Source organism: Rhinichthys klamathensis, unplaced genomic scaffold (assembly GCF_029890125.1).
Source record: "Rhinichthys klamathensis goyatoka isolate OS25496 unplaced genomic scaffold, OSU_Roscu_1.1 h1tg000191l_1, whole genome shotgun sequence".
NCBI lineage: Eukaryota > Metazoa > Chordata > Actinopteri > Cypriniformes > Leuciscidae > Rhinichthys > Rhinichthys klamathensis.
Window position 1 is genome coordinate 3,548,123 of NW_026606717.1, and position 13,493 is coordinate 3,561,615.

The 13,493-nt window shown below is 38.2% G+C and overlaps 1 protein-coding gene across 1 annotated transcript in view; it reads left to right on the forward strand.

Moving 5' to 3' along the window:
* ndst1b (N-deacetylase/N-sulfotransferase (heparan glucosaminyl) 1b) overlaps positions 1-13,290 on the forward strand; it is an 81,490-nt gene extending 68,200 nt beyond the window's left edge. The window contains exons 9-15 of the mRNA XM_056262120.1: positions 1,480-1,576; positions 5,240-5,363; positions 8,332-8,506; positions 10,206-10,376; positions 10,467-10,576; positions 11,070-11,172; positions 13,050-13,290. Coding sequence (XP_056118095.1) covers positions 1,480-1,576; positions 5,240-5,363; positions 8,332-8,506; positions 10,206-10,376; positions 10,467-10,576; positions 11,070-11,172; positions 13,050-13,169 — 900 coding nt within the window. The 3' untranslated portion in view covers positions 13,170-13,290. The remainder of the gene's footprint in view (positions 1-1,479; positions 1,577-5,239; positions 5,364-8,331; positions 8,507-10,205; positions 10,377-10,466; positions 10,577-11,069; positions 11,173-13,049) is intronic.
* The last annotated feature ends 203 nt before the right edge of the window (positions 13,291-13,493 follow it).

Genomic DNA, 13,493 nt, shown 5'->3' on the forward strand with positions numbered 1-13,493 from the left:
TTTGGGTCTGTACCATTTTTTTTATGTTTTTTGAGAAGTCTCCTATGTACACCAAGGCTGCATTTATTTGATCATAAATATAATTAAAAAAATATAGTATTTCAAAATATTATGAATAAAAGTAGTAATTTCTTTTTTTTTTTAAACGTTTCAATGGTAGTGCATAGTGTTGTCCGATACCAAAATTATTCGATACGATACCTAACTAAAATACCTCGATACGGATACTGAATCGATACCACAGCAAATAAAAATGTAAAAGTAATTGAATAATATGACAGAACTTAAAATGTATTGTTTTATAACTTATTTTAAAAAAACTTAACTCACATGACCAGCATGTCTAATAAATTGTGGTATCGTACCGTTTTAATAGCAGGGTATTGCGATGACTTTCTAGTACCGCTATATCGTGCAACACTAGTAGTGTATATTTATCAATCGCGTTCCATTCACAGTCCACCATCTAGTGTGTCCACCAGTTTCTTATTGAACAAGTCCCAGTGCATTTCGGATTTTGGGACAGCCTTCGCATCGTGCCTACAATGGCTTGAAGTGCTGTCAAGGTAGGATTTGGAACAGAGCTCATGTTTACTGTTATCATAAACTGTGATCCCATGAGTACATTAGTAATAAATTCACAAATGTGTAAAGTAATGTTGCTTTTAGCACTGGCGTGGACTCAAGCAAGACTCTTCGGTCATTAGTGCGGGGCGCTAGCCGTTAATCTCCTCATTAGGACGAACAAGTGTTGGATTGCTAGTGGTTTTTAAGTCTCGGTCCACCGTTTTAACCATCTTGCATTCGTGCCAGATTTTAATTTAGAGGCAAGGGTTAAAACTATTAATTCATTACCACCGTTTCCTGCATCTTCGGCTGTGATTGATGAAGGGCTCAAAATGTCTGCTGCAGGACGTCTTTCTCTTGAGATGCTTCAAAGCTCTGGACAGGGGTTGGTAGGTGCCTCTGATTTGTATCTGGTGAATCCCATAAAACGGCCACCTCTGGGATGTTGTTGTGGCGAGTTTAAAGGCTAAGTCTGGATTAATATAAAATCTGCTTGTTATTGGACTCTGCTGATGTGTTGTAAGATATTTGACATGCTTGACTAGTTTGTTTTAATTTGGCTGGATAACAGCCCTTCCCTCCATAATGCACTTTTCCGGCTGACGTTAAATCCGAGTCAAAGCGCTCAGGCTGCTTCCTAATTCCTATATTTCCTGAGCATGTCCTGAACTTTTGGACATCCTACCAATCTGACTTAATTTTTTTACTTGCCCTGAGTAATTTGGTAAAACTCCCAAGTTTTTCATATTCATGCTGGTTGGAACGAGAACAATTTCTCCAGTTTCTTAATAATTTCCCGCTGGTTATTGAAGCACTGCGGTAGACTCACAGGAGTGTTTTTTTATTGTGAAGGTGCTCATTTCAGTGATGTATGGGTACTATTTCACTTCAGCTTATTTCCTACCGTTACAGGACCCCTGTGAGGACAAAAGACATAAAGACATCTGGTCTAAGGAGAAGACCTGTGACCGTTTCCCCAAGCTGCTTATCATCGGACCTCAGAAGACTGGTGAGTGTTTTCTGCTCGCTACACATCCACACGTGTGTGCGCACTTGCACCATCTAGCTGTGTTGGCCAGATATGTTCTCTTATTAAAATCAATCCAGTGTACATGTGTATATATATACATACAGGCAGGGTGTGATGTGCTGGGGGGATGGGGAGGATTTTTTATTTTAAAAAAATGGGGAACAAATTCTTAATTCGTGGCTACAATATAGACCTAACTGTATATCAAGTGAAGTCAAGTTTATTTGTATAGCGCTTTTCACAATAAACATTGTTTCAAAGCAGCTTTACACAAAGTTATATAATGCCTTAATGCTTTGATATGATGAGATGTGTTGCTGATATAAGTGATCCACTGTTTGAGATTCAGCTATTGCATTTAATAATTTATCTGGCAGATAAAGCAGATAAATCATTGCCACTATTAGTGAGCAGGTCTGCATGAAATTCACTGTCATTGGAGTGCATCGGATTCATATTTTTGTCAGAATCAGTAGATAAGCACAAACTCTGGATCTTGAGATCAGAAAGTTTGGACTAAACCGCTCAATTCATATGGATTAGTTTTACGATCTCTTTGTGAACTTTTTGAAGCGTTAAAGTGGTAGTTGCGTAGCTGTCAATGGAGGGACAGAAAGTTCTCAGATTTCATAAAAAATATCTTCATTTGTGTTTTGAAGATAAACGAAAGTCTTGACATGAGGGTGAGTATTAGCCTGGCTGCGCCCTCCTACGCACTTCCGCTCAATTTCATTTTCCTTCAGTACTAGGTCTGGGATTCTGCTGTACACTTTGGTTTTCTCCGATCAATTTTTTGTAGGGCCAATCAGCGAACAGAGGGAGTGGCTGAGAACGATGACGTCGTGCGTTATTTTGAGTTGTAGTTCACTAATGGCAGCGGAGAAACATGCGAGCAAAGGCATTCTGTCCGTTGTAGCAACGCTGCCGAATATCAAGAAGTTAAAGCCGGAGCAAGAACAATCTTTGCTTAGTTTTGTTTTGGCCATGATGTTGTGGCCCTCCTCCCCACGGGGTTCGACATACATCACGAGCAAACGTTAGCGATTGGTGGCAGATCCAGAGTGACTCTGGGCAGATCCAATAGTTTTAGACTTTAATAGAGTACCCACCTACAAGGAACGATTGTCAATGGAGCGGTGCCAGACTCTGTACAAATGAAATGTGCGAGAGTCTGGTAGAACCAGGCTAGGTGAGTATAGTGAGGCTAATTGATGATTTTTTAATTTTGGGGTAAACTATCCCTGCAAGCAATAAATGTTCATATCACTTCTCTGCTGGGTAATATTATTATTTTTTTCTTTTTTATATAGTTTTATGCACAAATTAAATAACTGGTTTTGTGGCTCTTTTAAAAAGAACCAGTGTAGGCTACATTTCTCTATAATCCACAGGAATCACTGTAAAATAGAACTACCCGGTATATACTGAATACCCCTTTTAGCTTTTTTTAGTAGTTCATTATAGTCATCACTTGATAGTTATCACTTGATAAATATTGTAGTATTAATCACAGTAAAGGTCTATTTTACTCGCCTTCTTAGTGATTTTTTTATTTATTTATTTGCTAGTTATGCGTCTATATGACTATACAATGAGTGCTGATCATTTCATCCCATAAATAAGCAGATATTAATAACATGCGCACTGCACACACAATGAGGGGGTGGATACATACATAATTGTATTTTTATTACCTGATGTTACAGATATACATGTTAACCCATATATAGGCCCAAATAATTTTATTATGAGGAAAAAAAGAAAACATGACTTTGCCATGAAAACATTTTATTAGCACTAGGTAATGAAAGTGAAGCATTGGACAACAAATAATTTTGTTAAAAAACAAAACAATTGTGCTTTAAAATGTAAAATCAGCCGCTTATGTTCGTGTTTGTCCGATGTCTTGCTGAAATACAGTGAATTATCGTTTGTTCTGATCCACCGATCCTGTTGGGAATATTAAGCCAAATGAATGAAGCGCTTGCATAGTGAAGTGAAAGTGACATGTGAAAGTCAAGTATGGTAACCCATACTTAAAATTTGTCCTCTGTATAACCCATACAAGTTAGTCCACACATATTAGAAGTAGTGAGTAGTGAACACACACACATACTGTAAACCGTGCACACACACAGCCATTTTGCTGTGGCGCCCGGGGAGCGATTGGGGGATAGGTGCCGTTATTGAGAATCGAACCTGCAAACTTTCGGTTACCAGTCTGACTCTCTTACTATTAGGCCATGACTGTATAAAACAGCTCAATTCAGCCTGAAGAACCCGGAGGTGCCGTCACCAAGCGTTCTTTTGTAAACAATAAAACATTAGCCAATAGATCCAAACTAAAATTACCATGGATACTAAACAGACAATAAGATACGATTCTAGAGTTAGAACTCAATATTTCTGCAATGCGGCCAAATCCAATAAGATTTGCTGTATTATAAAGCAGTGAGATTGGTTCCAGAGACTGCACTCTGGAGTAAAAGTTTAATGACGGTGCATACCGCCACCTACCGCACGACACCTGCATGACAGCTGATGATACCGATCAGTTAAAACAATGCTTAATCGGCCGATACTGATCCTTGAGATCGCCTCGGGACATCCCTAATATTTGTTATGGTAAAACTTTCTTTTTAATGACTATTGTTTTGGTTAGCAGTGATTGTGATTCAATATTTGGCCATTTTAAGATTATCAATATTTGATATGATCAAATAATATAGATATAGGTTATATAAAGAATATTAGGTTATAAATTATCTTTTCAATAAACAAACAACCATTATGTTTAACCAATTAACCATTATATGGGTTTTTATTTTTTTATCTCATTTCATTTGTTAATGGCTACAACTTTGTAATGATGTACTGAAAAATAATTTTGAGATTTTTCAATGTGTTCTAAATGTATTACTCAATTATGGGGGGTGGATTAGGGCTGTGGTTGACATGTAATAGGTATGCTTTATTTATATATATATATATATAAAGGACAATGGCCTTGATTTAAGTGTGCACTGGGTTGGGAGAGTGCAGGCTTTTCTACTGCAACCCTGGCTGCTCCTCAGTAAATGTGAATTTGAGTTTTACAGCGTTGACTAATTAAACTTCTAAAGATGTCTTCAGGGAGCAATAGCCCACTCTTAGAGTGGGTAGTAAAATGGCTGTGTTAATCCTCTCAATACAATTTAGATTAGGGGGTTGGGCCTTAGAGTGACTTTATTTTATTTGGTCAGTTATTATTATTTTTTGTACTGTTATTACTTCTCAGACTTGTCTATTTAGTAAACAGCATAATTTCAGTGAACCTTCATTATCACATCTTACACAAGACATTTCCTGCCTTTTGCCCAATTTAACTCTGGGTTTATACTACATATGAACATGTAATTACACCGATAGCTCAATAACAGAATGAGACACAGTGAGGTCCAAAAGTCTGATACAACAAGTAAAGACATTTTTTATTAAAAAAAAAAAAAACAATTGTTACAAATATAATCAATCTGACAATTTGAGTGAAACATTATATAAAAAATTGATATGAATGTGAGAATGTTTTGCTTTAATGAGTGTGTGTAAAACCTGATCATGTGACAGTAGACCTGTTCACTCACTGCTGTCTTGTTTGTTCAGGAACTACTGCTCTCTATCTGTTTCTGGGCATGCATTCCGATTTGACCAGTAACTACCCCAGCAAGGAGACCTTTGAAGAAATCCAGTTCTTCAACGGCCGAAACTACCACAAAGGCATTGACTGGTATGTGGTGATATTTTGAACATAAATCTTCCCGCCATACTTTTAACTTTGTTGGCTGCAGTCTCTTCAGGATCATGCATGATTTAAAGGCTCCATGAAATAAAATGAAAAATTGAGTTTTGTGTCTTTTAGTCCATATCTGTTGTTAAGTATGAAGGTGTCAATATGCTAGTGTTCTCTCAGACCATTGCTGTTTTCTAACACACTCACAGCATTCGTCATGTCTTGCGACTGTCAGAGCAGAAATGAAAGCTGCTGCTCTCCGTCTATCGTTTCCGGTCGCATCATATTTAAAGGGATAGTTCAATTTGAAATTAATTGAAATTAATTAGGGCATCCAAGATGTAGGTGTCTTTGTTTCCGCAGTAGTTTCAATTTTGATATTTTTAGGTCAAACCGTTCTTGTCTGTCAGTCATATAATGCAGGTCTATGGTCACCACCGCACAGAGTCCAAATTAAACATGATTTAATGACTCGTAAATGTAAGTACACATTGATGGCCTAAGGCACGAAACGAGCGGTTTGTGTGAGAAAACGAACAGTATTTAGATCGTTTTTACCTCTTGTAAACACAGCCACGTCCAAGTGATCTGAGGGCGCGGGCGCTTCGGTCTGCGCAAGCGCCGAAAAGCGCCGGAAGTGATCTCACGCGTGTGTATGTCACTCATTGTTTATACAGAGATTTCGGAAGTGTTACCTTTCACTGTGAAGATCTAAACATATTTAGATATAAAGAAAATCGCAATGGAAGACGATTTCGATATATCAACAGACAACGTTGAATTTTTTCAGAGAGATCACTTTCCGGCGCTTGCGCAGACGCAGACCGAAGCGCCCGCGCCCTCAGATCACTTGGACGTGCCTGTGGCACAAACCGCTCGTTTCATGTCTTAGGCCATCAATGTGTACTTACATTTACGAGTCATTAAATCATGTTTAATTTGGACTTCTCTGTGCGGTGGTGACCATAGACCTGCATTATATGACTGACAGACAATAACGGTTTGACCTAAAAATATCAAAATCGAAACTACTGCGGAAACAAAGACACCTACATCTTGGATGCCCTAATTAATTTCAATTAATTTCAAATTGAACTATCCCTTTAAATATGATGCGACCGGAAACGATAGACGGAGAGCAGCAGCTTTCATTTCTGCTCTGACAGTCGCAAGACATGACGAATGCTGTGAGTGTGTTAGAAAACAGCAATGGTCTGAGAGAACATTGTTCTTGGTATGTTTTTCAAACCAAACTCGGGTCTCCAGCCGACAAAGTTTAAACCTCGTCTGGCTAGCACGCTTCCCATAATGTTTACAGGCGGCGAGAACACAGTCTTTTGTGGCTGTTCGACCACATGAGCGTTTACACAAAAGCAATCTGGTCGAATGCGTTTTCAACTACCCCTGGAAGTACCTCGTCCACTTGTGATCGACCAAAACACATCTTAATGCTAGGTGTAAACAGGGCCCGAGGAACGATATCGATGGAACTGCTTTCAGAATATTTTTTTTTCCAGCTTTTCCACCATTGTTGGTGTGAACATGCCTTGACATGTTTGACATAAATGATTCATTTTAAATAATTAATCACATTGCACTCATGGGCGTATCCACAACTGTGTCCAGTCAAGTGCTTTCTAGAATGAGAAGGTCCCCTCCCCCTAAACCGACTCATTTTTGCTGCACCCTAACTTCTTGTTTCTATAGGGAGTACGTCAACACAGGCAAAAAACCCCCACATGTTTTCATGGGTTCTTTATAGTAAATAGCTCTTGTAAACTGCTGTGAAGTATATCGATTGTGAAGGTCTGGCATGCTTTGAAGTTAAGAGTATTAGGAGACATGAAGGCTAATGTTCCCGTGAGAGGAAAGTGTTATGGGTCATTTCAAAACACAGCACTGCCTTGACTACCAGCTTTTTCTTTTCCTTTCAGTAGTCTGAAATGTAACTAATAGAAAGCAGGTGTCTGATGTACATCTAGTGCCTCTCTCTCTCTCTTCCTGCCTTTCTTTTTCTCTTTAATCAGTTTGTGGAAAAAGGATGATAGTTGATGGTTCATGTGGTGGTTTGATCCCAAAAACAAGAGACGAAAACAATGCTGATTATAAAGAGGGAGATTCATTTCACCAAACAGAGAAAAACAATGGTGCCGCAATAATTAAACATGTTTTTTTACAGGTGCTGACATGTCTCTCCCATCTGGTTTCCTTCAGAAGTGTTTACTAAATCCTCTCCTTGCATTCTGTAACAAATCCTTCCCTCATGGGTCAAATTTTTTTTTTTTACATTTTTAATGCATTTTTAATACATTTTTTTACATTTTTTATTTTTTACATTTTTTGGGGGATTTTTTATTTTATGTACCTTTTAAATTACTAGATTTTATCTTTAAATAATATGATTTAAGCACATTCATCACATTATTTCAACTCTCAAAATAACTCCAGTACATGCAATAACCAGCTCAAAATATCTCACATCGGCTTTATTTGGGTGTCTCTGCCGACCTCTTGTGGAAAAAAAAAATATTTTTCATGATTCTTGCCACTAGATGGCCTTATAGCTCTATATGGAGCAAATGAGCTGTTCCGCTGGGTCCTAAATCAGTTCTTGAGTTTATCTCTTCATGCATTCAGATACACATGTAGACATTCTAAAATCATTTTTGGTAAAGTTTTAGCTTTTTTTGTTGTTTGTTTTAATTTTGAGCAATTTTTAGGTTTTTCTATGTGTACTGAAGCATTACTCGCATTCCATTCATTCCTAAGGGGATCAAATTGACCCTGAAGGAAGGATTTGTTAGTTTATTTAATCCAGTCAAATGTGTGTGTGTTCGTGGTTCAAGGTCTTGAACCCCTTCCGATGAACACTTCACTTTAAAAAAAGAAAAAAAAAAGAGTTTCAAGTCAAAATGCCCCGAGGGAAGGATGAGATGAAATGTTAATTGTTTGTTTTTAATGATAGGTACATGGAGTATTTCCCTCTACCCTCCAACACTAGCTCAGATTTCTACTTCGAGAAAAGTGCCAACTACTTCGACTCTGAGGTTGCGGCCCGGCGAGCAGCTGCTCTTCTGCCCAAAGCCAAAATCATCACCATTCTTATCAACCCAGCTGACAGAGCCTATTCCTGGTATCAGGTCTGTATCTAACTGCTCATGTGTCATCCAGGGTTAGCCAAGGCCATGAGGCCTGCTCTGGACAGTAGATTAGATCTGCAGAAAATGGAAAAATATGTAATTCAGAGACGATTGTAAATGGCATCATTCTGCTGGGTCCTACAGAGCCCCTATTTTACACGTGTAGCTTATTAATTTTTTCCCAGAAGTCCACCTGTAATGTTAGACACGGTAAGCTGTTTTTGCAGCAGATTTGATTGCATGCTTTGATTCATTGTCATGTTGAAATGTCCACTTCAGCTTCAACTATTTTACTGATGCTTCACATTATGATTTGTTATTCTTAGTTGCCGTTATGATGGCAATCTCTAGCTAGAAATCATTACAAAATTTACATTACATTAAGTGTCATTTGTTAAATTGCACTGCCTTTTATCTATTAACACTGGTAAAATCCTAATACAGGAAAAATACAGGGTCCTTCAAAAAGCAATGAATATCGTACATTTATGTATTTTATATGATCTATTGTTGATGGGTTATGACAATGATTATTTTATGGTTTTTATTTTGTAATGTGTAGATGGTTAGTACTTAAAGGGCCCCTATTCACAAGATGTAAAATAAGTCTCTGATGTCCCCAGAGTGTGTATAATACCCAACAGATCATTTTTTACAGCATGTTTAAATTGTCCCTTTTTGGGGCTCAGAAAAACGCATCGTTTTAGTGTGTATCCCTTTAAATGCAAATGAGCTGCTGCTGCCGGCACAGAGGGCGGAGCTTCACAAGCTCGCGCTCAGTGGCAGGACAATCTCATCTGATAATATCAAAACAGAAACTCTCAGTAGCGGTGTTCATTTCGACCCGGAGTCGGACAATAATGAGAGTCAGAGAATATATGCTGTATGGAAATGGAACAGGTATAGTCTAGTTTAATTACAGTTATAACTTATTTTTCATCTTGCTTTTATCCACTATTAGTACAAGCCTGTTGTAGCGGACCGCGTGTCCATCAACAGTCGTGGGCGGGGCTTGTGCAAAAGTACGTCACATTGCCCCGAATCTGAGAACGGCTTGTTCTGAGACGGTGCTTATGATTTATGGGGATTTGAACATAAAGCACTGGGTGGAATTGTATCATTATAGGGTGGTTGTGTACACACACTGCCAACACACATTTATGTTCAAACGCCATGTAAAAGTGAATTTTGCATAATAGGTACCCTTTAAGAGTGCATATCATCTCCCTCAACTTTTTGAATGAGCAGCTGGAAGTAGTAAAACATAGACATTTCGAGATAAAAGTAAAGTTGAATTTCCAGCTTGTTTATAATTAAAAGTCCCGCTTTATTACATAAAATCTTTTTACACAATAAGTTGAATCAGGCATTTAACTCAACATAAACTCTTCTTATCTTTCTCCTGCCCGTAACAGGAGAAAAAGACTAAGAACATAATATTAACACATTCAGTATATAGATTTAGCTAGTATTGGCACAATAATCTGATAAGCAAAATCCAGTATCATTCTGAGATGCATGATTTATTGTGAGATTTTTGGGGTTTGTTCTATATGGACATATGATATGCATTTTATTTGTGCAGGTCTTAAAAAAAGGTCTTAAGTTATAAATTCGATTTTACGTTCATGGGGTGTACTTACTTTTCCACAGCACTATATTTGTATTATGAATTTGTATATTCATTGCTGTTTTGCAGCACCAGAGGGCCCATGATGATCCTGTGGCTCAGAAATACACATTCCATGATGTCATCACTGCTGGCCGGGACGCGCCCATCAAACTGAGGGTCCTGCAGAGCCGATGTCTGTTGCCCGGTCTTTACGCCACACACCTTCAGCGTTGGCTCACACACTATCACCCCAGTCAGGTATTTTGCTAAGTGCATGTATGTCCATCAGTACGTGGTGCTTTTTAGAATATTTCTATGATTTACATGAACCTGTTTCTTTCTTCTCAGATCCTGGTCCTGGATGGACAGATGCTGAGGACAGAACCAGCTTCAGTGATGGACAAAATCCAGAAGTTTCTAGGCCTGACAAACACGCTCAACTACCACAAGATCCTTGCGTAAGAAGCATGTCCTCAAAACCTCCAAGTGTCTCATTTCTTTTGTGATTGACAATTAAGAGTCATTAATATGCTGCACATTATTGAGCACCTGAAGTGTTTTGTTTGGAGCTGCTTTGAAGTGTTTCACAGTAGTCTCCTCATCTTGATGGATCCCATTAGTCTGACAGGATCACAAGAGTGCTTGTTAATTCCCAGCCTTCTCTACCACCTCATGTACACTCTTTATTTCCACTCAACCCCTACCACTTCTCTCTCGATCTGTGTCTCTGTCCTCTGATGCTGTATCACATAATCTCATAAGCAGTAACATCTGCCAGCCACATCTCCCACTGGACAATAAAGATGGTTTGTCCTGTGGCAGCCTCTCTGGAGGAGGCCTTGCTGTGCTCCATCTGTCTGTTATGTTCCCTTCTGATTAGGCTGATGTTGAAACATTGCTGTTTTTAGCTGCCGGTCCGTCCTCCATTTTGTGCCTTCTTTCTTGCTGCAGGTTCGACCCGAAGAAGGGCTTCTGGTGTCAGCTGCTAGATGGAGGGAAGACCAAATGCCTGGGGAAGAGTAAGGGCAGAAGATATCCTGACATGGACATTGATGTGAGATTATGATTCTAGTTCATATTCCTGGTTTGGTTTTTAAACAAATCCAGTCTTTTTCGGTTTGATTGACATTGCAACAAGAAAGAAGCTTGTTCATACAGGTGACAAACATGTTTTGGCATATTTTACCCTAATCTCTTTATTTGTTTAATATCTCAATAGCAAAAACTGCATGAAACATGATTTTTAAAAATATACCACTGTACAAAAGTTCGGGGTCGGTAAGATCTTTAAAATTGTTTTTGAAAGAAGTCTCTTATGTTCACCAAGGCTGCATGTATTTGATCAAAATTACAATGAAAACAGAAATATAGTGAAATATTATTGCCATTTAAAATAACCGTATGTCTATTTTAATATATTTGAAATATGGAAATACTTTTCCTGTGATGATAAAGCCTAATTTTCGGCATCATTACTCCAGTCTTCAGTCACATGATCCTTTAGAAATCATTCTAATATGCTGATTTGGTGCTCAAGAAACATTTATTATTATCAGTGTTGTAAACAGTTGTGCTGCTTAATATTTTATGGAACCTGTGTTTCCTTTTTTCAGGATTCTTAGATGGATAAAAGGTTTCAATTTTTTACTTTAAAAATGCCCTTTTTACTAATTTTTTGCGTCCTTGCTGAATAAAAGTATTAATTAAATTGTCTAAATGGTCATATCAGATTTTAAAATAAAGAATAATAACCAATTAAATCATAGATTAACATCTACAATCCAGTTAAAACCAGATAATCAAAATCTTGCCCTACAGTATTTCCTGTTGAATATTCCGTTTTATACAGGAATATGTCACATTACAGAAATTAAATTAGTTTTGAATGATGTTTCGATACATATTTTTAGCTTTCAGTAACTGTTTGCAGCCACTGAATACCTTTCTCATTACTTCAGGGTCATTCAGACTGGTGTATTTTCTAGAAGGGCCCAGATTCAGTCAGTATCTTTTAACAGAGTATGATAAAGAGAGGCTCAGTCGAATGCCGAAGACCTTGATGTTACCTTGAGGCTTCTTGGCAGACACATCAAAGTTAATGAGGGGTGAAAGAACAGACTGATGTGTGGTGGCTTTGCAGACGCAGTCGCAGCAGCAGCACTCCTAGAAAAAAGAGCTTTCATTTGAGCTGTTATTTAACACACACACACACAGCAGTGGCTAAAGGTTCAGGCGTTTGGTCTAATGTCCAGTCAAACATATTTAGCTGTTTAGCATGAGGGTATAAGCCATTTTAAAAGTAGATTATGATGATGTTTGAATAAATAAAAATAAGTTCCTGCTCGTTTCACATTTGCACCATCATTTCCTCTCCACTCTATATTGTTCCTGTCAATAAGTGACAAAAGTTAAAATAAAATAGTGTGCTGTATTAATCAATCAGTATGTATTTAATATGTATTCATGTGGTCAGTAAATGATTTGTGATTAAAAAATCTGTCCGAAATAAAAGTCCTGTAATGATTTCCATATGATTGCTGATAAATGGCTGAGATTGAAATTCTAAACTGTTTAGGCTAAATAAATTGAAAATAATACACTGACTAAAAAATAAGTGAATTTTGACATCACAACATTATAATGTACTAAAGTATTAAATGGATATTTATTTTGACATTTGCCAAAGATGACATTTTTTTAAAAAGTATTAAATGATTAGTGTTTTTAAATATTCATTTTAACTGAGTGTCAGATAATGGCAAAGCTAATCTAAATGTAAAAATTATAACGGACACGCATGCATATGTAGATATGTATGTATGTCTATTGACCTTTCATGCTAGACACAATAAAAAAGCCCACACATAGCTTTAGCATGACATGTACATTACATGTTGGCAGAGAAACTGACCCCATCCTCTTCCTCCACAGTCCCGGACCTTCCTGAGAGAGTATTACCATGAGCACAACATTGAGCTCTCCAAGCTGCTGTACAAAATGGGCCAGCCGTTGCCTAGCTGGCTGAGGGAGGAGCTACTCCACAGCAGGTAACCTGAGGAGGGGGGTGGGGACACACTGGTCAGACTCGGACACCCCTCCTTCTGCTCTTAAGGGGACTCGCCCTCTTGTCCACCCCTGTCAGCCGCCGGCCACGGTCGGTCAAGTCTTCTTCAGCGGCTTTGAGGACCTTCAGTTCATTGAACTGAGCTTCTAGAGGACACGACGGAGCGCTAAAGAAAGATGGGCTTGGATGCGCTAGTGGCTCTGTTCCGTTTTGGAGAACAGTGATGTGCCCAGGATATAGCCTTGGGGTACACCTGCCACAAATCTCGCTCGAACATGGGATCACAACGGGAGGCTTCCAAAAGACTTTCT